The following is a 24204-nucleotide window of genomic DNA, read 5'->3' on the forward strand; positions in this document are numbered from 1 at the left end:
AATATCGCTATATCTTCTTTGCTATAATGATTAAAATATCTAAACAGAATTAACTCCACAATTTCTCTTGCATTATTTTTTGTATTTCCGAGATAGTAAAAAGCATTCAAAGAACTTACAGTAATTAATGATATTTCATCATAATCCTTTGTTCTCTAGGAACTGTATCCGAGCTTTATCTAGAAATACTCTAGTTAATTAATATACCTACAATGGTGTTTGCAGCTCGGGCGAAGAACATAAATTATTTATTGAAATATATTACTGAATATTGCATTGTATTAAGAGAATTACAATGAAACCTACTCAGTGCGTTCAGGCCACAGAAATATAAATTCGTGTGTTAGTAGGGTCCCGTTGGCAATCTTCGGGTACGCAACCCTGAAAAGCAATGATGAGGTCACATTGGAGCGCGCTTGCTTAGAAGATATTCACTCCTACCTATTCACTCTTGCTTGCTAAATATTTGGGCTATGTCAGTGACCTTGGTTCTCATTACGGATCTTATCCCTCAGGGAAACTCCTATCATAGGCCCCTCCATAGCTCGCTGAGCGACTTTGAATTTGTGGTTTAGGCAGTTAATTAATATTACGGAAACCATAACAAAGCCTATCCGTGCGTGCGCGTAACATGAAATTAATCCCCCGAAGGACCTTTAAATCTAGCTTATTTATATTAATAGTCGGAAATTTAGTTCAGTTTCATTACAAAGTCGCTGTTCGGGGACCGATACCAGCGTTAACTGGAGATATTTAATCATAATGTACGTTGGTTTCGAGTGGAATATATTAGATGTATTATTTATGCCGTAAATTAATTTTAATTATAACTTGAGCATCTTATGTAACACTTAATAGTTTCGGGTAATGCACAAAATATTAGTACGTGATCTCGTACTTAATTAGTTTAGTTCAGTTACTGACTAAAGATACACATTGGCGTGGAGTTCATAGAATCGTAAAAGCACTGCTTATCCTAGTTGAGTCCAGTGAGTGGGTAGAAGGTGATTTTCCTTCCCTTACAACTTAACAAGAATATTCAACTTTTACTCTTAGGTTTACGATAACATGTTCTTTAAGGTATAGGGGAAAATAAAAATGCCGAATTTGGACCACGAAAGCTCACCTATTTGTTACCGACTTGGGTCAAAATTATTTATCAAGCGCAATAAACTGATAGGTATGCACTGTTGGATTCCAAAAAGATTAGTACCAATTTTAATTTTACATTAAGAATAAGATAAAACCGGCCAAGTGCGAGTCAGACTCGCGCACTGAGGGTTCCGTACTCGGATATTTTTCAAACATTTTGCACGATAAATCAAAAACTATTATACACAAAAATAAATAAAAATCTGTTTTAGAATATACAAGTAAATCCCTTTCATATGATACCCCATTCGGTATAGTTATCTTACTTTGAAAATTGAAACGTGTTTTAATTGTTTTTTAAATGATGTAACCACTAATTCGCGGTTTTCAGATTTAGTCCTGTACTTGTGCTATAAGACCTACCTACCTGCCAAAATTTCATGATTCGAGGTCAACGGGAAGTACCCTACGTTTCTTGACAGACACGACGGACGGACGGTTGGGCAGACAGACAGACAACCAAGTGATCCTATAAGGGTTCCGTTTTTCCTCTTGAGGTACGGAACCCTAAAATATAAACGGAGGATGTGAAATTTCAGTAATTTGGAACCTCATTGTATCTATGTATTTGCAAAGCAGAACAAAGTTCGATAACATTCAACAGCTAAGATTGAAGCTTTATATTAAAAAAAATATCTTTATTTTTTGTCTTGTCACCCGAACTTTTATTCGGAAAGTCTAAAGCTGCGAAGATCGTCACTTAAATACCGGGTAAGCCCGTGAAATTACCTCGTTTAATTATAAGCGAGATATTTATAAGCTTAGCTCTATGAGCGGGATTATGAAGTGGGGACAAAGAAAAAGTTTTTATATTTCATCCTCTGTAAGCTCTTTTAGCTGTTTCGCTCTTATTCATATCTTGAGCTGGCTTTCTAGTGCAAGCGGAAATGATTTAATAAACCTTTGTTAAGGCGAGTAGAAAAGAGTGCTCTACGGGTAAACTGTTGTTTCAGTACTACTTTAAATAAAATAATGAATTGTTTGAAACCTAAATTATTTTTTATGGGGGCGTGGGTTTAATAAAAACTGCCATACACCGTCCAGGTTCGCCTGCTTCCGTCTTAGATACATCATCACTTACCACCAGGTGAGATCGCAGTAAAGGGCTAACTTGTATCTAATTAAATAAAAACATACCAAGAAGAAACTGTAGGTAGGAAACCTAGGTACCTATATACTTTAGGAACAAGTGTAAATTAAAAAGGAGATCATTATTTTTGGGCCTTTTCTGAAAGTGCCGGCCAACGAAAAAAAATGGTACGGATCGTTAGAACTAGCCATTTGGAGTAATAGTTAATATGGCAGAAAAGTTGTAGGATTGCTCTGAACCAAGTTATACAAGGTCGAAGATTCGTTATTTTCATACATTTTATTGATTTCTAAAAGTGCTGGGAAACATAAAATAATGTTAGATATTGCTAGAACTAATGATTTGAAGCAATTGTCATTATGACCCGAAGGCTGTGGGGCCGTTATATGTCGTGTTATACAAGTTATACAAAAAATTAATATACTTTGTATAATTAATTGTAACCGATTTTAAGATTTTGTTACTGTTCTGATTGTTTTATACGAATTTGAATACACGTACAATTATTTTGACTCCCACGAAGTGCTGGATCAGCTGCAATGTGGACAAAATTCGTTTATACATACCTGGATTGTATGCGGCCTTGTAATACTAGGTGATCTCATCCAGCCATCTCCCAAACTTCTGCCACTGGGATATCTCCGGCGAGCTCTGTGATGAATACACTATTTGGTAATAAGTACTGTTCACCATAGTAACTACGGGCTTGCTTCAGTCGATAGCTGCCCAAAGCTTCGATTCTTCTGTGAATCTAGGAAAGTCATTGAACGGAGGATGTCGGCTTCCATAGTCTGGAAATGAGCTCTTCTTCTATTATAATTATTGTGTGTGATAACAAGTTCTGCTAAACTGTTTTACTCATTGACCAGTTCATGGATTTTGTCAAGGAAATCACGTTATTGTCTATCAGAACATGATAGCTGTTTAGCAATGTTACCGCGATCATGAAATAATCGATCACGTTACTTAATGCCCGGTCACTCTGATCAATCCTAAGCAAACGAAAATCTCTTTTCAAGCAATTGTTCATCACTTCCACCATCCAGCGGCAAATGGTAACAAGCTTAGATTTATTGGTTTGGTCAGTAATTAGCTGGGATTCATTTAAATATTTTGTTTCTAGCATTTGTGTCACATAACCGCATGCCTCAAGAAAGAAAGGCTATCTATAAAGGGCATGTACAGACAGATACAGGCGTGTACATATATCTTCAGAAAAGCACTAATTACTTTTTTCAGTGAAAATCATACCCTAACCACAAGTTCCGAAACCACTAAAAGCCTTTATATTTTTTGCGATGGAACAATAATCTACACGCTGCAGCAACTTACAATGCCTAGATTTTAAATGATACTTTAAATGATATAGAAGATTTTTACTGGATTTTTATCTTAGTCCATGGTTTTAGAGATACCATAAACAATCATGAGGTAATCTTTCTTTCTTGAGGTGTGCGGTTAAGTCCACAAATGCCAGTAACAAAACATCAGTAAAAACCCAGCTAACTACTGACGAAGCCAATAAATCTAGACTTTTTACTATTTGCTGCTGGATAATGTAAATGATTAACGACCGCTTTGGAAGAGATTTTTGTTTACTCAGGGTTATTCAGGATTTGTAACCGGACATTAAGTAACATGATCGATTATTTCAGGATTTTGTCAGCATTGCTGAACGGCTATCATGTTCTGATAGACAACAACGTGCATGCACGTGATTTTCTTGACGTAATCCATGAACGGCCAGTGAGCAAAACAGTTCAGCAGAACTTGTTATCAAAAACAATATGTAATTATAATAGAAGGAGAGCTCATTTCCAGGCTATGGAAGCCAACATCCTCCGTTCAATGACTTTCCTAGATTCACAGAAGAATCGACGCAGGTTGCTTTGGGCAGCTATCGACTGAAGCAAGCCCGTAGTTACTATGGTGAACAGTACTTATAACCAAATAGTGTATTCATCACAGAGCTCGCCGGAGATATCCCAGTGGCAGAAGTTTGGGAGATGGCTGGATGAGATCACCTAGTATTACAAGGCCGCATACAATCCAGGTATGTATAAACGAATTTTGTCCACATTGCAGCTGATCCAGCACTTCGTGGGAGTCAAAATAATTGTACGTGTATTCAAATTCGTATAAAACAATCAGAACAATAACAAAATCATAAAATCGGTTACAATTAATTATACAAAGTATATTAATTTTTTGTATATCTTGTATAGCACGACATATAATGGCCCCACAGCCTTCGGGTCATAATGACAATTGCTTCAAATCATTAGTTCTAGCAATATCTAACATTATTTTATGTTTCCCAGCACTTTTAGAAATCAATAAAATGTATGAAAATGACGAATCTTCGACCTTGTATAACTTGGTTCAGAGCAATCCTACAACTTTTCTGCCATATTAACTATTACTCCAAATGGATAGTTCTAACGATCCGTACTATTTTTTTTCGTTGGCCGGCACTTTCAGAAAAGGCCCAAAAATGTATGGAGCTAGAATGATCTCCTTTATAACACCCCGACAAGTGAAGGTTACAGTAACTAGAAAAGAGCTTATAACTTTCAAACGACTGAACCGATTTTCTTGGATTATAGCTAAGAACACTCTCGATCAAGCCACCCTTCAAACAAAAAAAATTAAATTAAAATCGGTTCATTAGTTTAGGAGCTACGATGCCCACGGACAGATACACACGTCAAACTTATTACACCCCTCTTTTTGGGTCGGGGGTTAAAAAAGCAACCTTTGGTAGAAAATACCTACCGAGAAAATAAGCAATTTTCCGTTTCAATAATTTTATTCAAACTAGAAAGCATAATATTATACAGAGCGATCATTTTACTCCATTCAAAAGGCAAACTGAACTAGAATGTTAGACTTGCTTTTTTAGCTATACAAGTTCTCATGTTGAGTAGTTCCCGGCCACTCGACCCGCTTCGGGTATCGAATCCGCTTTTAATATAGATACATATGAAATAAGAGGTTCTTTTTAGGGTTCCGTTACGGAATGGTGCCAACGGGACCCTATTACAAAGCCTCCGCTGTCCGTCCGTCCGTCCGTCCGTAAATAAATCATTTAAATAACATTAATAGGGCTCTCTCCGTCACTTACTCCATACAATCGTAACCCCAATTTCATTTGAATATTAAGCAACCAAAGTCCATGAAATTTTGCAGACATATTCTAGAAACTAATATCTGTGCCTGTGGTGTTTTAGATTTTTCTAATAATATGTAGTTTTAAAATTACAGGGGCTCAAAGATTTGCATGTGAATTTTTAAGACCGCGTTACTTTGAAACCGAATATTTTAACGGAATCTGGAAAACCACAGGCATAGATATTAGTTCCCGGAACGTTTCTACAAAATTCCATTGGTTAGTTTTACAATGAGAGACGAACTACGTTTGTATGGAGCGAGTAACGGAGAGACCCCTCTTAACTGTAGAAGATTTACAAAACGTGGATTGTAATCATTGTTTCGTGGATAAATACAACTTTGGTTGGGGTTTGGTCGGGTTGGTTGGGATGACGAATTGGTAAAATAATTTCATCCACAGTTTTATTGTTTGGCTCAACGTGTGGCAATTTCAAAACTTTTGTAATAAAAAGCTTTAAAGTTTATCTGCAGTTTATTTGCGGCATAACAAACCACAGCCATGAATACTTTAGCGGGCTAAACTTTGTTTTTATCTCCACGAGGTTGGGCCACGTCCGCCCCCGTTTCCCTGCAACCCGACCTTTGGAAACCATCCAAATTGAGCGGCCATATTTCCCGGTGGCCATGATTTAACACACGTAAAATATTTCCCCTTTATGATGGTGTAGCAGTATTTGTGCATTTAATCATCGTTTATTATATTTAACTCACTTAGTTTTGCTATATTTTGTACTGAGAACCTATTTTTAGGAGTGTACTAAAATATTACAATACTAGCTGACGCCCGCGACTTCGTCCGCGTGGATTTAGGTTTTTCGAAATCCCGTGGGAACTCTTTGGTTTTCCGGGATAAGTAGCCTATGTGCTAATCCAGGATATTATCTATCTTCATTCTGAATTTCAGCCAAATCCGTCCAGTAGTTTTTGCGTGAAGGAGTAACAAACATACACACACACACACACACACATACAAACTTTCGCCTTTATAATATTATAAGTGTGATATTTTTGAACAAACTCCGATAGCGCAATCACCTAAAGTGGCCATTTTAGACGTGTACAAATCCTTTGTAACCCCTGACCCAAAATGTGTACCCACGTCAAACTTCTAACACCCCGGGTCGGGGTGTTATAACTTTGACGTGTGTATCTGTGTATCTGTCTGTGGCATCGGAGCTCCTAAACTGATGAACCGATTTTAATTTCATTTTTTTTTTGTTTGAAAGGTGGCTTGATCGAGAGTGTTCTTAGCTATAATCCAAGAAAATCGGTTCAGTCGTTTAAAAGTTATCAGCTCTTTTCTAATTACTGTTACTTTCACTTGTCGGGGGTGTTATAAATTTTTAATTTACACTTGTTTTACTTAATTCTTCTTTTCACACGTTAAAAAATTCCTCTAGCAGATTAGCATAATTTAATCCTCATTTATAATATTTAAATTAGTTAGGGTTGCTATATTTGTGCTACAGTGGAGAATCAATTTCTACAAGCGTACTGATATAAAATATTGTTTTCTTGAGCAAACTCCGATAGCTCAATGACCCAAAGTAGCCATTTTAGACGTTTACAAATCCTTTTTTAACCCCGCCACAAAAGAGGGGTGTTATAAGATTGACGTGTGTATGTATCTGTGTATCTGTCTGTGGCATCGTAGCTCCTAAACGAATGAACCGATTTTAATTTAGTTTGTTTTGTTTGAAAGATGGCTTGATCGAGAGTGTTCTTAGCTATAATCGAAGAAAATCGGTTCTGCCGTTTAAAAGTTATCAGCTCTTTTCTAGTTTTCTTATACAGGTTTTTGTGTCGGGGTTTTTTTTAAATTTTAAGTTATTATTCTTTTCTTCTTTTATACGTTAAAAATTTCTCCTCTATTATGATGATGAAGCGATATAAGTGCTTCTTATCATCATTTGTTATTTTTAACTCACTGAGGTTTGCTATGTTTTGTGCTGAAGTGGGAAACCTATTTCTACGAGCGTAATATAAAAGTTGTGAAATAAAATATGGCTTTTCTTGAAAATACTCTAATGATTCAACCACCTAAAGAGAATTTCTGCTATAATAATAGGTGCTAGTCCTTTTTCATTAAATTTTCCTTAAGCAGGTAAAAAACATCTATTTTTGTTATAAAGTAATATTAAAAAGTTATTATTTGTTATATATTATACTTAAGTTAGGTTTGTTGCAATTTTGCTGAGGTGGGAAAGAAACCCATGTTTACGAGCGTAATATGAAAGTTTTGAGATAAAATATTGTTTCTAATGGCTTTATGACCTGAATTTCTCCTTCAAACAAATGGTGCTAGTCCTTTTTCATACATTTTCCTTCCACACGTAAAAAATCTGTTGCAATATTTGTGCATTTTATCATAATCACACTAATATTATAAAAGCGAAAGTTTGTGTGTGTGTGTGTGTGTGTGTGTGTGTGTGTGTGTGTGTGTGTGTGTGTGTGTGTGTGTGTGTGTGTGTGTGTGTGTGTGTGTGTTACTCCTTCACGCAAAAACTACTGGACGGATTTGACTGAAATTCGGAATGGAGATAGATAATATCCTGGATTAGCACATAGGCTACTTTTTATCCCGGAAAACAAAGAGTTCCCACGGGATTTCGAAAAACCTAAATCCACGCGGACGAAGTCGAGGGCGTCAGCTAGTTTGTTATATTATTTAACTTACTTAGCTTTTTTAACATTTTGCTGGATTAGCAACCCATTTTTCCGAGCGTAATGTTGTGAAATAAAATATTCTTAAAAGTATTCTTGATTTTTTTTAAATTTATGTCTCAACGACCATGATAAGTGATTTTCAGTTATAAAGTTTGTAAGTAACGCGATTACTTTATGTTGATCTTTTGAAAAGAAATTTTATTAGGAACCTACTTGGTGACGTAGGAAGAACTTAGCTATGCAGTATACTTATTATTATGAAGGCAATAGATTAATTATTTATTATTTACATATATAGCAAGTATTGATTATTACCAGAAAAAGAACACCGTACAGCAACAGACAACTTCCGACTTGAAAGTTTTTTTTTGAGAATGCAATATTAGAGGTATTAGAGGTACTAATGGTATTTGGGTAGATACAAGTGTAAATTAAAAATTTATAACACCCCCGACAAGTGAAGGTTACAGTAACTAGAAAAGACCGATTGGACTATTCCGCGCCTACGATCCAAAGTATCTGAGTTTTCCAAAACATCATTTTCAAATAAATAATTATGTATTTAGGCAACGTCCATCTTGACAGCTTGACATTTGTCTATTGACATAATATTATAAACCTAACGGTTATCTAACCTTCTTTTCTACAAGAAAACTAGAAAAGAGCTGATAACTCTTAAACGGCTGAACCAATTTTTTTGGATTATAGCTAAGAACACTCTCGATCAAGCCACCTTTCAAACAAAAAAAAGTACATTAAAATCGGTTCATTCGTTTAGGCGCTACGATAGATACACACGTCAAACTTATAACACCCCTCTTTTTGGGTCGGGGGTTAAAAAATAAAAACAAGCAATGAAGCTGTACCCTAGACTTGTTACAACTACATATTATGATATATCTATTTAAATAAAAAGTCTCGTACCCGCATTCTGAATATCAATGGGCGTTGGAATCGAATTTTTGAAATCCTAGAGTTTATTTGATATTCTATGCTTGTTCGCATCAAGACGTGAAAAGGAATTGGCTTTCCGTTTCGAAAAGTAAACGACGTGACATAGGTATTTTGCCTCTGAACCCATACGTTAGGGTTTTGTTGCCCATCTTATCTGTATTATCTTCACGTCATTTGCTTGCAATACCTAATATTTATCACACTAATTATAAAGGCGAAAGTTTGTATGTATGTGTGTGTGTGTGTTTGTTATTTCTTCACGCAAAAACTACTGGACGGATTTGGCTGAAATTCGGAATGGAGATAGATAATATCCTGTATTAGCACATAAGCTACTTTTTATCCCGGAAAACCAAAGAGTTCCCACGGGATTTCGAAAAACCTAAATCCACGCGGACGAAGTCGCGAGCGTCAGCTAGTCTCAAATTAAATATGAAATAGCTTTATCGAACTGGATAGGTAAAAAAACTAAAGTTGAGTAAATGAATGGAAATTCTGTAAGTGTTTGTTGTGATTCAGTGTCTTGAACAAATCGTGTTTGTCTTTGATCAATTATTATTTTCAAGTGGCAATTTTGACAAGAATCGAAAACTAATATAACTCCGAAATGTTGAGGTGCGTCCCGGGATAAAACTTCCGATCATCGAATTAAAAAGTATAGTTTAGAAGTAGATGGGGTAGGCCCATACCCCATCTGTATGCTAAATTGAGCTAACACTATGTTGCTTCCACTTTACTCTAACTTCAAAATCTTATATCAGTCGCATACAAACGCGAGAGTTTACATAAATGCATTTAACTCTAAGATATTATATGCCATAAATTCACGGAGTCGCTTGAGATCGTAAAGTTTTTACATCAGCCAAAGTTACTGTGTTACAATGCAAATGAGTTCTGTAAGTCTCAACTGTCTATTTAAATTATAATACTTGGGAGAGAAACGTGACTTTACTTTATGAGATGACAGCGACTGCTAAAGCGCGAGGCCCACAGGTGGAATGGAGTGGCGCTTAGGCGCAGCTTCTTTTTTCTATCAACTTAATATAACTTTACTTTGACAAACAATTGAAATTGATATACTTAGTAAAGAATCTTGATAAAAAAAACATACATATCCACATACATACATACATAGACTGCTAAAATCATAACCCTTCCCTTTGCCGCAGTCGGGTAAAAATGAACGTGCTTAAGAGAAGTAACCTTAGCGCGCTTGCCATACAAACGGAGTTAGGCTCTCATTTAAATACTAATCAATGAAGCTCAATGAAGTTTTCTGGATACGTTTCAGAAATAAAATTTTCAGAAATAAAATTTTATGTCTGTAGTTTGTCAGATTTTCGTAAAATCTGTAGTTTCAAAGTTACATTGGGACTTCGTCTTGTTGGTGTTTGCTGGCGTGCGTGTTCTGCCTTTTTGGAGTGTTATTTTTTGTTAGAAGTGGCCGGGTTTTGTGTTTTTGGTGGTGGAACTGACTGGGAAGCGTCTAAAGAGGTGGCCGCGCGTGTGTCGGCGAGCGCCGGCACAGACGAGGTCCATACTCGTATAGTTTCCCTAACTTGTAAATAACTACAAACTAGACATTGGCTAATCTATGTAAAGCCAGACGAGAGAGAGAAAAAAAAATTTCATTGGCTGAAAGATTTGTGTGTAATTCTGGGAGCCCGTGTAGTCTGACAGCCTCCCCGGGCGCAGTGGCAAGCGTTGTGGTCATATTAGTGGGAGCATGATTTTTCATATTATGCTACCTGTGAAATATTCCATCTCTAGTTTTCAAAGATTCCATGCGAGCAAAGCCTGGACAGGTCTGGATAGCTTTTAGATACCTACTTGTTTATTGCAAGTGCGATTTGTCGTCAGGGATAGTTTCAGGAAAATACGCTTAGAAACTATGCAGAATTTGAATTAGAATTTACATAGTTACACTGTACTTAGCGATATTTCCCGAAGTAGTTCACAATAGCGCATTAAGCATACTAATGGCGTTATTTAACATGTTTAAAGAAATTTATGCAGCGTCCAGACGGAATGATTTTCTGAATTAGTACTTTCAAAGGTTCAACGAATTGTTTCCTACACGATTTTACATTTTTACAATGAAACTAAAATACAACAGTCACTACTTACCTATATTTGTTACAATATAAAATTGAACTCTTATTTTTATAGCCAAACTAGCTAACGCCTGCGACTTCGTCCGCTTGGATTTAGGTTTATCGAAATCCCGTGGGAACTCTTTGATTTTCCGGGATGAAAAGTAACCTATGTGCTAATCCAGTATATTATCTATCTCCATTCCAAATTTCAACCAAATCCATTCAGTAGTTTTTGCGTGAAGGAATAACAAACATACACACAAACTTTCGCCTTTATAGTATTAGTGTGATAGTGTGATTAGTGCGATTAGTCTGATTAGTGTGATGTGATGTGAAGTGTGAAGTGTGATACTTTAAGCCTTTTCATAGTTGATCTAATTATCACACTAATATTATAAAGGCGAAAGTTAGTATGTGTGTGTGTGTGTGTGTGTGTGTGTGTGTGTATGTTTGTTACTCCTTCACGCAAAAACTACTGGACGGATTTGGCTGAAATTTGGAATGGAGATAGATAATATCCTGGATTAGCACATAGGCTACTTTTTATCCCGGAAAATCAAAGAGTTCCCACGGGATTTCAAAAAACCTAAATCCACGCGGGCGAAGTCGCGGGCATCGGCTAGTCAATAATAAATAGAGTTGTAGGTATAGTTCCAGTTTATGGTTTCAGTGTGTGTGGATATAGACAGTTCACTTTAACTTATCCCTTAACATCATGTTGACACAATTGCAAATCAAACAATAATAAACCTTAGGTTCTTAAGAATAAAGCAAAAATTCTAAGGAAAAAGCAATGGTGCCAACATGACAGAAGGGGACAAGTCATAGTGAACCGTCTGTAGTTGTAGTTTCGTACCTACTTTTCCAAAGATTTTTCTAAACCCTAACTGTTCCGTAATCTTTCGATAGGATTCTGGTCGACACTTAAAAGTAATTGAGACTCTAGATTAGTTACACAGATAAAATGTTTCTCGTCTCTTGATAACGCTACGTCGATAGATTCGTTAAAATTCTCATTTAATTTTAAACTAACTTATCAGGTTCCCCCAGGATACAACGCTCTCATATATGTCTATTTCGAAAACAACATTCTCCCACCATAAAACGTTTTTATGTTCAGTATGAAACTTGCTTTTACGGCGTGTTTATATGAGTCCGGGACGAAGAACGGAGGCAGTTATATTAAGGATGTTGGTGATCTTGAATTTATTTGTATGGCCTTATTTATTTATTCTCAGAGTTGGATTTATGATGTGCGGGAAAAATAAGCGAGATTTTTAAATATTAGACTTGGCAAACAGGATTTGTATTTAACTTTTCCCTCGAAGTAAGCGGAAAACCTGTACTAGGAGTACCTATTAGATTACTACAAGTGTGCAGTCCACTCGTAGAACCGTTGACCTAACGGATTTCTGTTCTCTTTGACCGTTGCGCTATAAGCTTAAAAGTAATAAAGGAAACAAAGGAACTATATTCAAATGATAAGCAATCATTTTAAAAGGTTGAACAGTCAAACATGAGTCAAATAAGAATAGTTCAATCTAGGCCGAGAACTTGCAGGTAGGCAGAAAAAGATTTAAGAAGAAAAATGTACCGAATAGAATAGAATGAATAGATTTTTATTCAAATAAACTTTTACAAGTGCTTTTGAATCGTCAAAATAATTTACCACTGGTTTACAATGCCGTTCCTACCGAGAAGAACCAGCAAGAAACTCGGCGGTTGCTCTTTACAACTGTTCAATTTACAATTACGTATATATGCAATAATATACAAGCGATTGCAGCCCCGCAAAAGTGAAGTTACCTATAACCTTGCCTCCATAACGAGTCTAACCACAACATCCACATCGAAGAGGCATTTTCTCATCTCAAGTTTAACGCAGAGCAAATCGACGACCCAAAATTGAAATAAATCTTATTTCCTCCGTATTAACATCTGAGACAAATTGGAAAAAGCTTGAAAGGCTGTAGAAAAGAAAGAACAGATAGGTTGCTGTCGCTTTGAGTAATCACAATCTCTCCTCTTATCCCCTTTTTCATCGGAATAATTTTGATTACTTCATTAAGATTACATTTAAATTGGGAGCGAGCTTGAATAGGCTTATAGCTGCTAGGTGAAAATCGTGAAATGTATTTACATTCATTTCAATATGTGTACGAATTTAATTTTTCGGAATGAAATATCATATTTCATTTTGTTTTGTCTATAAGTAAATTATTTTGTGAATTATTTTATTAAGCTTGTAGTTTAATAATTCAAGTATCGTAATAATAATACATTTTTAATTTGTCAATGATTTATGTATACTCATTGTATACTATTATATTACGAATTCAATTTTTCGGAATGAAATGTCATATTTCCTTTTGTTTTGTCCATAAATAATTTTGTGGGTTATTTTAATGTTTTATTTAAGCTCTTTGTCAAAATTATCGGTTTTCGAGCGCCACATAATAATAATTTTATTAAAATTCGTAGCTTATTGTTTATTATTTCGAATATAGTAATATTACCTTTTTATTTTAATTTAATAATCTGATCTGTGTGTTAATTAATAATAACTCATAATTGTTTTTTAATTAAGTAGTATTTTTGTATGTAACTGCCGCATTGGCTTAGAGGTTAGCAGGTAACGACCAGACCCTGGGTTTGATGTCCGCGTCGGATCAAAAAATAGTTAGGTATTGGATTTTTTTCGTTAAGAAATTCTTAGTAGATACTAGTCCGTAGTTAGCAAGTTGGCGGTGTTTCACCCCCGAGCCTCGAAGAAATAAAGCCGTCGGAGTTGCACCTGATCTCTCCGGTCGTGTCGGATTTCCGTCCTATCGGGCTTTGACAGTAGAGAGTGCCTGTCCCTGCGCACACACTTATCTTGTGCACGTATTTCCCGCGCAGATAGCTAATCTTTATGTTGATTAGCCCCATGGCCAAAATTCATCACTGAGGGCATCACTATTTCTGTATGAACGTATATTATTTAATACAATTATGTAGATAATATGTTAGGTAGATATTTTCCATTGTACTTTTCTGCATTTTTTGATACAATTCTCCTTACCACACTGTTTGTGTTACGTAACAACCTCCCTTCAAAGACGTCGTCGTCAAAGAGTATAAAAAAATATGTGCTCAAAATTTTCGGGAGAGCCGGAGAGGGTAAACAGCATTGCTGAAGAATCAGCCTGAAATTCCTCGGAACAGAACAAATACTCTCACACAATGAATGTACCTCCGCAGGTGAATAAAACATTTCATTAGAAAAGCTGTACAAACGACACAAGAAACTGTATTAAGTGGGTGACACGACAAAGAATAGTAGGTACCTATGTACCGGTAAACAGAAGTGACACTTGCGGCGAACATAAAGAGCCTGAATACAATACATTCCGCCTCGGACGCCTTTGTATACTACATGTCCTTTTCAGGTCACTTCCAGTTGGTTGTTCTACAAATAATTTAGCTTTGGAAAAGTGTAGGATAGTGGTTCTGTTGGATAACAAACTTGTGTTAAACGTGTATGTATATGTTATTCGATTGATAATTAAAACTTTTTTCCTTTACTCGGTTATTTAAATATATCATTCATTTAGGACTAATATTATATAACCTATAAATCATCATCATCATCAATTCTCAATCTATCACCGGCAAACTATAACTGACCAAGTCTTTTAGAATGAGAATGGTTCGGGCTATTTATTGTCCATCACGCTTGCCAAGTGCGGATTGGCATATGTTGTTAAATCCTAATTGTAAACATGTTACAATTGCCATTTACTACTTACTTTCTTCTGGTTTTGTCGGTATATATGCCCAACTTGTTTTAAACCTCTCCAGTTTCTTACATTGACCTTAGTTTTTGTGTTTATTTATAGGCATATTATGTACATGTATGAGTAGTGCTGGAATTTATATATGGGAAACTAACAGAATATTAAAATTGTATCATTTGTTTTAACGGCGAAGGAAACACACTTGGCCAAGCGTGGCCAAATATGGTCCAAAATTTTTCTCATTCCGAGAGGTGGACCTGTGCTCATTAGATGGCCGCCGATGAAAAATAATGATGAAATGGTTGCAACTAGAAAATTACTGTTACCTCTATATAAAATATAACTACCAAGAAGCTTATGTTCTAAATAGGTAGACTACAGGGTTCATAGTAACAAGGTACACATATAACACTCGCTCGTTCACAAAGTCTTACATTCTCTTAGGAGAGTGTTTACATAATAAAATGGAGCGCCGACGTCGTTATTTCAACTTATTTCGGTTTATGAACACTTTGAAAATATTAAATTTTCTCTGAGCCTCCTATGGATATGCAGCGTAATTTGTAAGAGAAAAATTTACTTACGCAGATATTGCTCATAAAATTTCGCTCGCTAATCTTTGCTTCGTGCATTTTTAAAAGTGCTTTTGGCTCACGCAAATCACGCTTTATGGAGTTTTGTTGGGAGTTTCTCTCTTCTTTTTTCTGCGATGTATTTCCCAGGTTTACTGGATTATGCTTTATAACGTACGCTGGGATTATGTAGAATTAATTTCTTTAAAAATACAGAAAACTACTCTCTACCAGAATGTTAGTTAAAATACCTTTTAACCTACCTATTACCTACCTGCCTTTACTTGGCTAACTTTACTCAGAAAGATTTTCATTCGAAAATCTTTTACAAATACTTTTAGTCGTAGATTGAATCTACTACGGGTTTGGATTGCTCTTCTTTAAGTGTCCTGGTTGAAGATATTAAAAAAAACTATTTTCACTCTTACTTTAATGTAGGGTAGCCCGGATACAATTATATTAGGCTGTATTTTCGTTTCTGCGTTCATCAGGCAAAGAGATGGTTCACACTATGTGGACAATACGCTACGTAGCCAATCTGCATCCGCAATGCGTTGTGGCTTAGTATAAAAAATATCAGCCACTGAGGGTTAGCGTCTTACGCATAGGGTCATAATGTAATGGTATGAACAATTGAATATAAGTATATGGAACAGCAGTAGATACGCTCAGTATAAGATTTTTGATAGTATTAGAGAGTCGAAGCAAATAAACGCAAAGTAAAATCCATTTTATTTCACCTGATGACTTTTAACGCCAAAAAATCAGTAAGTACCATTGATTTTAATTTCGCAACATTTCCGCTTGGAGCGCTAGCTGTAAATCATAAACTTGAGCATTAAAACAAGGCGATTAAGGACCATTCTATTTTAACTAATGTAATATAGTAGTTTCGACTCTCAAAATCTATCATCGTTGGTGAGAAGTAAAATCTTATACTGAGAGTATAGTTTACTGCGTAATCGCTTGGTGGCTGACAACAGGTACGTTATACGTGTGAACTCGCGCTAAGACTTAAAAGAGACGACCAATTTTACCGTTTTCATCATATTAAGGCAAGTTCATATAAAAATTCAGTTTACACTTTGTCCTTGTCTCCCCTCGTCATATATCAAACGATATTAGGGCCTATATTTTTCCCATTTATATCGCACGGTTCTGAGAATTGCTCATCATTACAGTAACGTTTCTGTTATCAAATTGGACGGATATAACTTTTAGATGCGATGGGTTTTTTCCACGATATATTATTTTGGGTTTTGGAAATCGTTTTGCGCGTTTGGACAGTTTTTTCTTGCTGAGATAAATGATTGTTCATAAATTGTCGAGAACCCTTCCGGGATATGCCGTGGCACTTATTTATTAACACCATATTACCTACTCTTGAAATGTTTTTGTTGTATTCTAAAATAATGATGTGTAATATTTACTGAATAACATTTCTATACTTCCATACTTAGGTACATACAAAATGCTATAGTGATGTGTCCATCTTTTTATCTGTATGTATGTCTGTCTGTTACCTTTTTGCAGCCCATCCGCTTAAACTATTTTGACAAAATTATACAGAGAAAGCTTCCATCCCGGAAACGGAACAGGCTACTTTTTATCCCGAAAAATTAGAACTCCCACTAGATATTTACAAAATCTTATTCCACGTGGGCTTGCGGGCTCATCAAGCAATAAATAATTTAAAGAAATATCAGCAATATTTATCGAAGTCTAGTTCAAACGAAAATATTTTCAATAAAAAGTAAGGGGTTGAAAAATGAGTTATGGGTCTAGATATTATAAAAAAATATATATGCCAGTATGTACCTACCAAACAGTATTGAAAAAAGTCACTGGCCTTTTCTTAACGAGGGTTCAATTTTGTCTACAGAGACTTTTTTTGATATTATTTTCTTATTAGGACAATGATATCACGGACCAATTTCTTCAAAAAGTAGACAAAGGCATATTATATTAATATGATCACTAAAACTCGTTTACGTTATTTCTTCCATAATACGTACCTAGTAAATAATATAAAAGTTACGTAACTAAAACGTAAACGTAACTTTTATATTATTTACTAGGTACGTAGCTACGTACCTAGTAAATAATATAAAAGTTACGTTTACGTTTTAGTTACGTAACTTTTATATTATTTACTAGGTACGTAGCTACGTACCTAGTAAATAATATAAAAGTTACGTTTTAATTTTACGTTTAACGTTAATAAATAATTTAAAAGTTTTCAAAAACAGTTGTAACAGTAGTATATAATTTATTCAAGTAATTTTCTATCTTGTTTCAGATGTAACCTCAGGGCGCTACCACACAAAAATTTAAGAACAATGTTCTTAAAGGGCTCAACCGCCAAAATAGAGACGATGGGAACGAAAAACCGACTCGAGTGATTTGCGGGCGAATAGAAAAAAAAATGTCGGTACAAGCGAGCGTGGGTTAAAAGAAAAAACATGGCCAGCAAGGGTGTCGGTGAGGTGATCGGCTTTTTCCTGGCTGTGGCGTTTTGCATTACGTGCCCCGAATATGGTGAGTGAAATCGTTTGTGTTTTTTACCTCTTGTCCGACGAAATAGGTCCTGCATTTGACGTTTTTATACCTTTGATGTTTTTATACCTTACTTTCTAATGGGTAAAGCTTCCTCACCAAAATGTTCACAATGCGATGTGGTGGAGGATGTCTTCCATATTTTGATAGAGTGTGTCCGGAATGAGTCTATGGGGCAAAAGATTTTTAATAATATAAATTATTTGATAGCTAGATTTTGGTACCACACATTTCCAGTCCTATATTTGGAACTAGAGGATGCCCGCGACTTCGTCCGCGTGGATTTAGGTTTTTAAAGATCCAAGGGAACTATTTGATTTTCCGGAATAAAAAGCCTATGTTAATAACAGGGACGCAAGCTACCTCGGTACCTTTCATACAAATCGGTTAAGAGGATGGATCTTTAGGAATCCCGTGGGAACTCTTTGATTTTCCGGGATAAAAAGTAGCCTATGTCCATCCCCGGGATATAAGCTAACTCTATACCAAATTTCGTCAGAATCGGTTAAACTGTTGGGCCCTGAAAAGGTAGCAAACAGACAGAGAGACAGACAGATAGACAGACAGACAGACACACTTTCGCATTTATAATATTAGTATGGATAACTCACACTTACGCAAATTAAACCAATTTCTAAAACTACCGATTGCCACTACAAAACAAAATAAAGTTTGTCCACGTAGGTATTTTCAGTCGTTTGATCGTTATTGGTTTTTAAATTCGGCCCCAGCTGACTTCAAAATACGTGTAGTATACGTGCTTTGAAATCGTTCCTTCTTTTTATTTGTATACGCTATGTTTCAAAAGTGACCAATTATTGTGGATTGCATGAAACCATTGAACATTTCGTGACCGTTTTACGATATAGTTTGAACGGAACTTGGATACAGTGGAAACCACAGCAGTTGAAATATAAAAAACTTCGAAACAAAATAATTGGCCAGATGGATATTATTCCACAATTAAAATTTTGACGTTGAAAACTTAATTTAATAGTAATTAACTACTGTAACTGAACTTTCAAGTATATTAAATTGTATCAGAGTCTATATTTATATTGCTGATATAACAATAAAAAACCAAAATGGCGAATTTCAAAATGGCGGCCATGCAAATAAAAAGTACATAATATGCTATATCTTGTACGATGGTAAGGAACCATGTGTGGGAATCCGACTCGCACTTGACCGGGCATATTATAACAAGGTTGACTCAAAGTTATCTTAGAAATTAATGTAGCTCATATTATACTTGAAATAAGTTATATAAATATTGTTTTAAGAGAATAACTAACTTAACTAAATTATAAATTTTAAACATTAATTTCATAGACGAGAGCAGACGGGTTTCATGTCTTATAATATTCATTAATGAAAATTATATCTCTTCGACCTTTGTAACTAAGTTTTGCTTTCGTGTCTAAATATTATATTAATTAGTTAATTAATAAAAAGTTTGCTACCACATAATAATATAGCTCCAAGTTACTTTAGGGCTTTTTCACACTGGAGTTTTATTAAAGAAACTCATTATAGTTCTTTAATATTTTTAGGGTTCCGTACCTCAAAAGGTAAATGGAACCCTTATAGGATCACTTCATTATCTGTCTGTCCATCTGTCCGCCCGTCCATCTGTCGTGTCTGTCAAGAAAACCTATAGGATACTTCCCGTTGAATGTAGCTTTCTAGTGATAGAAGAATTTTCAAAATCGGTTCAGTAGTTTCACAGATTACCCCTACAAACAAACATACAAACTCTACCTCTTTATAATACATATTAGTATGGATAATTTTGCCATTAATGAATTCGTCAGATACTTACACTTGTCTGTAACAGTTTGCTAAGTTAGTTTCTTACTTTATATTATACTTAGATGATTTAAAAAAGCTAATTATTAAAATATTTTCAAAAAAAAAAAAAAAAAAGCCTACAAGTAAAGTACCGAAGCAACCGCCGAGCGCCGCTAGCGATCGCTCCACAAAGCAAATGTCAAGATTTCAATTGAAATCTCGGGGAGATCAAAAGAATTACCATCTTGTTCCGACCAAGCTATTCCTTATTCGAAATCAAAGGCCCTATTTATGTACCAGCAAAGGCATTCTGTTACAGACAAGTATATCTGAAGAGGATTGAGGTCTAATAATTACAAGTAGATATTCAGCACTCGTTATCGAAAGTTCAAACAAATTGATAGGGAAGTTAATTGGTTTTATACACAAACAATATTACAGACGAAGGCATTCTTTATGTATCAGCAGAGGTATTCTGTTGCAGACTAGTGTTTCTGAAGAAGATTGAAGGCTAATTATAAGTAGATATTCATTTTTTTATTTTATTTTATTTTTTCATTGGTGTACAGTAAAAATATAACCATTCATTCGGTCATTCATTCACTCATATTCACCACTCGTTATCGAAAGTTCAAATAAATTGATATATGGCTTTACAAACAGCTCTCTTTACGTACCAGCAAAGGCATTCTGTTACATACTTACAAGTGTATCTGAAGAAGATTGAGATCTAATAACTACAAGTAGATATTCAATGTACAGACCAGAACCTAGTTACAACATTATGATAAATCTGTCTTGTTTTAACTTTATGTAAAGTCTGTGCTAAATCAAATACTAATAATAATTATAAATCGTAGCTGTAATAAATGATAAATCAGACCGAATTTCATCTATCTTTTAACATGAAAAACTATTTAATATTATATTTGATTGAGGTTAATTTATAATATCAATATTTATTTTATCCCGCAAAACATGCTAAAGTAATTTAATTAACTACATACAAAAAGAGCGGTTGCTTTTAGTCTTTTGGTTAAACTGATAAAATTAATTACTCATTTTTCTAAAAATATGTAGTTTTAAAATTACAGGGGCTCAAAGATTTGTATGTAAATTTTTAAGACCGCGTAACTTTGAAACCGAATATTTTAACAGAAATCTGGAAAACCACAAACATAGATATTAGTTTCTAGAATATGTCTGCAAAATTTCATGGACTTTGGTTGCTTAATATTCAAATGAAATTGGAACTACGTTTGCATGAAGCGAGTGACGGAGAGACCCCTCTTAAGCTAGTGTTAAAACTATAATACAAGTGTATAAATATGAAGCTCTGCCGCCTGTATGCCAAGCAATGCATCTCAGTTAATCGCGTTACCACCCGCCACAAGTCCAATCCTCTACATTAGCATAGTTTTACACTTTCCACAGAGTTTTGCTTAATTTATGCTATGGCCGCTTGAATTAACATCGTGATAGCAGTCTAGACTAATTTACTTCATGCAAAGTAGGTATAAAATAGTGACGCGAGCTGCTGGCGAGTCGATTCAACTTGCTTCATCTGAGGCCGGCCACGGGCAGCTTGAGGCAGTCAGGATTGACTGCTTCAAGCTGCGACTGCATAGTGAACTAGTCTTTTATTTGCATACATACATGAAACCGATCGAGCATGTCGACTGCTCTGGGCAGTCAACAGTATCAATGGCAGCTTCAAGCTTGTCGCTCAATGACTCGAGCTGCCTGTTAAGCCGGCCTAAGGTCTCAGTTAATACCATAGCATAGACCGTGGTACCTACCTAATTGATTACATTTGTATTACGCGCTCTGATGGCCGCAATTCGGTCCAGTCTAGCATGACTATATGACTAACCCATCCCCCATGAGAAGAGTTTAGGCCGTCGTCCACCACGCTGACCGTGCGGTTTGGCAAACGTACCATGCCTTCAAGAACATTATGGAGGACCCTAGGCTATCGCCGCATGATTTACTTCATAATTATGTAATCAGGTAAAAAGTAAAGATTTTTTTAAGTAAAAGCTAGTAGTAGTAAAAGTAATATAAAGCAAAAACAATATAATATATTGGGCAGGTAAGTCCTACCATATGCCATCAGGGGGTTTCAGGGTCCACCTTCCATCCCTATCATCAGTTTTTTGTCATTGTATTTTTTGAAAAGTACTATGAAAGAAAACAAATGAGCCCTAACTTGACTAAGCTGTCAATGCCAATGCTTTTAGAGAGTTTTACTCTATCGATCAATTGAAGTAGGTGTCAATTCCTCACTTCAAATTGATTCTACGTACGTAGTCTATTTCTTGTTTTTTTCTCAACTTGGATCCAGGTCCGAAAACATAACTTTAATTGATAGGTAGCGGTAGGTATGTTAACGTACGTAGATACGCGGCAGGAAATTCGATTCCCGTTGAATATTTCAAGCTGACCATAAAATATAATAATACCCATGGTAGTTTCTGTAAAAAGAGAAAATACAAACTTTTTGGTATTTTTTGTAAATAAAAGCAATGAAAATTTTTGAGCTCCGCATAAAATTTTCAGACACGAAAATTTCCCTTCACCAAAGAGTAAACGAAAAATATTCATGTATAAAGCACTTGTTACCAAATCGATGGTGAAACTATAAAACGAAAACCAAAGTGCTTTTCCGAATTTCGATTGCTCACGCAATGTTGACGTCAATGTGGATTAGTTTTGTGTTAGAAATACGTTATTTTATAACCGTCAAGTATTACTATAATTTTGTTTCATTACTTATTTTCTTTATTCATTTTTATGATATTTGTGATTTAATGCCCGTGGCATCGAATTTATACATATACTAATATTATAAATGCGAAAGTGTGTCTGTCTGTCTGTCTGTCTGCTACGTTTTCACGGCCCAACCGCTGAACCGATTTTGATGAAATTTGGTACAGACATGGGCTACATCCCGGGGAAGGACATAGGCTACTTTTTATCCCGGAAAATCAAAGAGTTCCTGCGGGATTTAAAAAACCGAAATCCAGGCGGGCGAAGCCGCGGGCATCCTCTAGTATTATAATAAAGACGAAAGTTTGTGTGCATGTTTGTTATTCTTTGACGTAAAAACTACTGGGCGGATTTGGTTGATATGAATGAATGGACTGGATCATACCCTGATTTAACACGTAAATGCTGCTTTTATCTCGGAAAATGAAAGAGTTCCCGCGGAATCAAAATAGCCACGCGGAATTCCGCCTTCATTATCTGATTCTGTTCCTTTTAATGACTATTCCAGCTATTTTTGAACAAAATCTCAGGAATAAGTCTCGGCTTGCGGCGCTCTCCATTATGGCGGGAAAAGAGCCCCTGCACAGTTCTATTTTGATCTGTTGGTGCAAGTCCTCCCGAATTCAATCGGCAATCGATGAGTAGATGGAAGATCGACTCATCGACACTTTCATCGCAGACACAGCCAGGGCTATCTTTGCACTTGAAAAAAAAGGTCCCGTTGGAACCCTTCGGGTAAGGAGCCCCAAAACGCTTTCAAGGAATAGAATTGTAAAAGGTCACATAAAGTTGCCCAGTCACAAAGGCGAGGACTACAAATTGCTTGGAAACGTAGTTACCGTAGGTCGTACCCGAATATCAGAGGTTCTATTGCATTCCTTTCACAAGTTTAACTAGCACATTGTACAAAACTAATCCAATTTTGTTCCGATATCAAATTGGATTCCAAAGGCCTATCCGAGCAAATTAAATGCAAACAAAGAGTTGGCATGGAGAAATTTTCGCGTATAACATCTATATTAGAGGGTTCATAATCATCATCATGATCAACCCATCTCCGGCTCACTACTGAGTACGGGTCTCCTCTTAGAATGAGAAGAGTTTAGCTAAAGCCTACCACGCTGGCCAAGTGCGGATAAGCAGACTTCACACACCTTTGAAAACATTATGGAGACCTCTCAGGCATACAGGTCTCCTTACTATGTTTTCCTTCACCGTGCAAGCAATTGATATTTAATTGCTTAAAACGCACGTACATAGCTCCGAAAAATTAGAGGTACGTGCCTGGGATCGAACCCCCGACCTTCCGAATAGACGGCGGAAGTCTTAACCACTATCACCCCATTCTAAGTAAACTAACTACTAACTAAAGCAACAATAAATGCTCCTTATAAAATTCCATCAAACGGAACCTTCGAAAAAAAGCCAGCCTCTATCCAGTAAATCAAACCGGAATCAAAAACAACCTCACGATCTGGGAACTTTAATAATCAACATCCCAGCGCAGCAGGTTTTATAAAGCGCCGCCTACAAAGTGCCTTCGGTGAAATTCCCTCCATTACGCCGAACTATCCGGGATTACCGATCCCGGGGGATGGCACGCTCATACA

General features: G+C 35.9%; 1 protein-coding gene and 1 long non-coding RNA gene across 4 annotated transcripts in view; one reads left to right on the plus strand and one right to left on the minus strand.

The window, feature by feature from the left end:
* The window catches only part of LOC123865880 (tyrosine-protein phosphatase Lar-like), a 106568-nt gene that overhangs the window by 34915 nt on the left and 47449 nt on the right, over positions 1-24204 (plus strand). For all 3 annotated transcript variants that reach the window (XM_045907081.1, XM_045907082.1, XM_045907083.1), the window contains exon 2: positions 17778-18016. In XM_045907081.1, coding sequence (XP_045763037.1) covers positions 17941-18016 — 76 coding nt within the window. In that variant the 5' untranslated portion in view covers positions 17778-17940. The remainder of the gene's footprint in view (positions 1-17777; positions 18017-24204) is intronic.
* The window catches only part of LOC123865881, a 64177-nt gene that overhangs the window by 22965 nt on the left and 17008 nt on the right, over positions 1-24204 (minus strand). The gene's annotated exons all lie outside the window — the stretch shown is intronic.

Source organism: Maniola jurtina, chromosome 6 (genome assembly GCF_905333055.1).
Source record: "Maniola jurtina chromosome 6, ilManJurt1.1, whole genome shotgun sequence".
Taxonomy (NCBI): Eukaryota; Metazoa; Arthropoda; class Insecta; order Lepidoptera; family Nymphalidae; genus Maniola; species Maniola jurtina.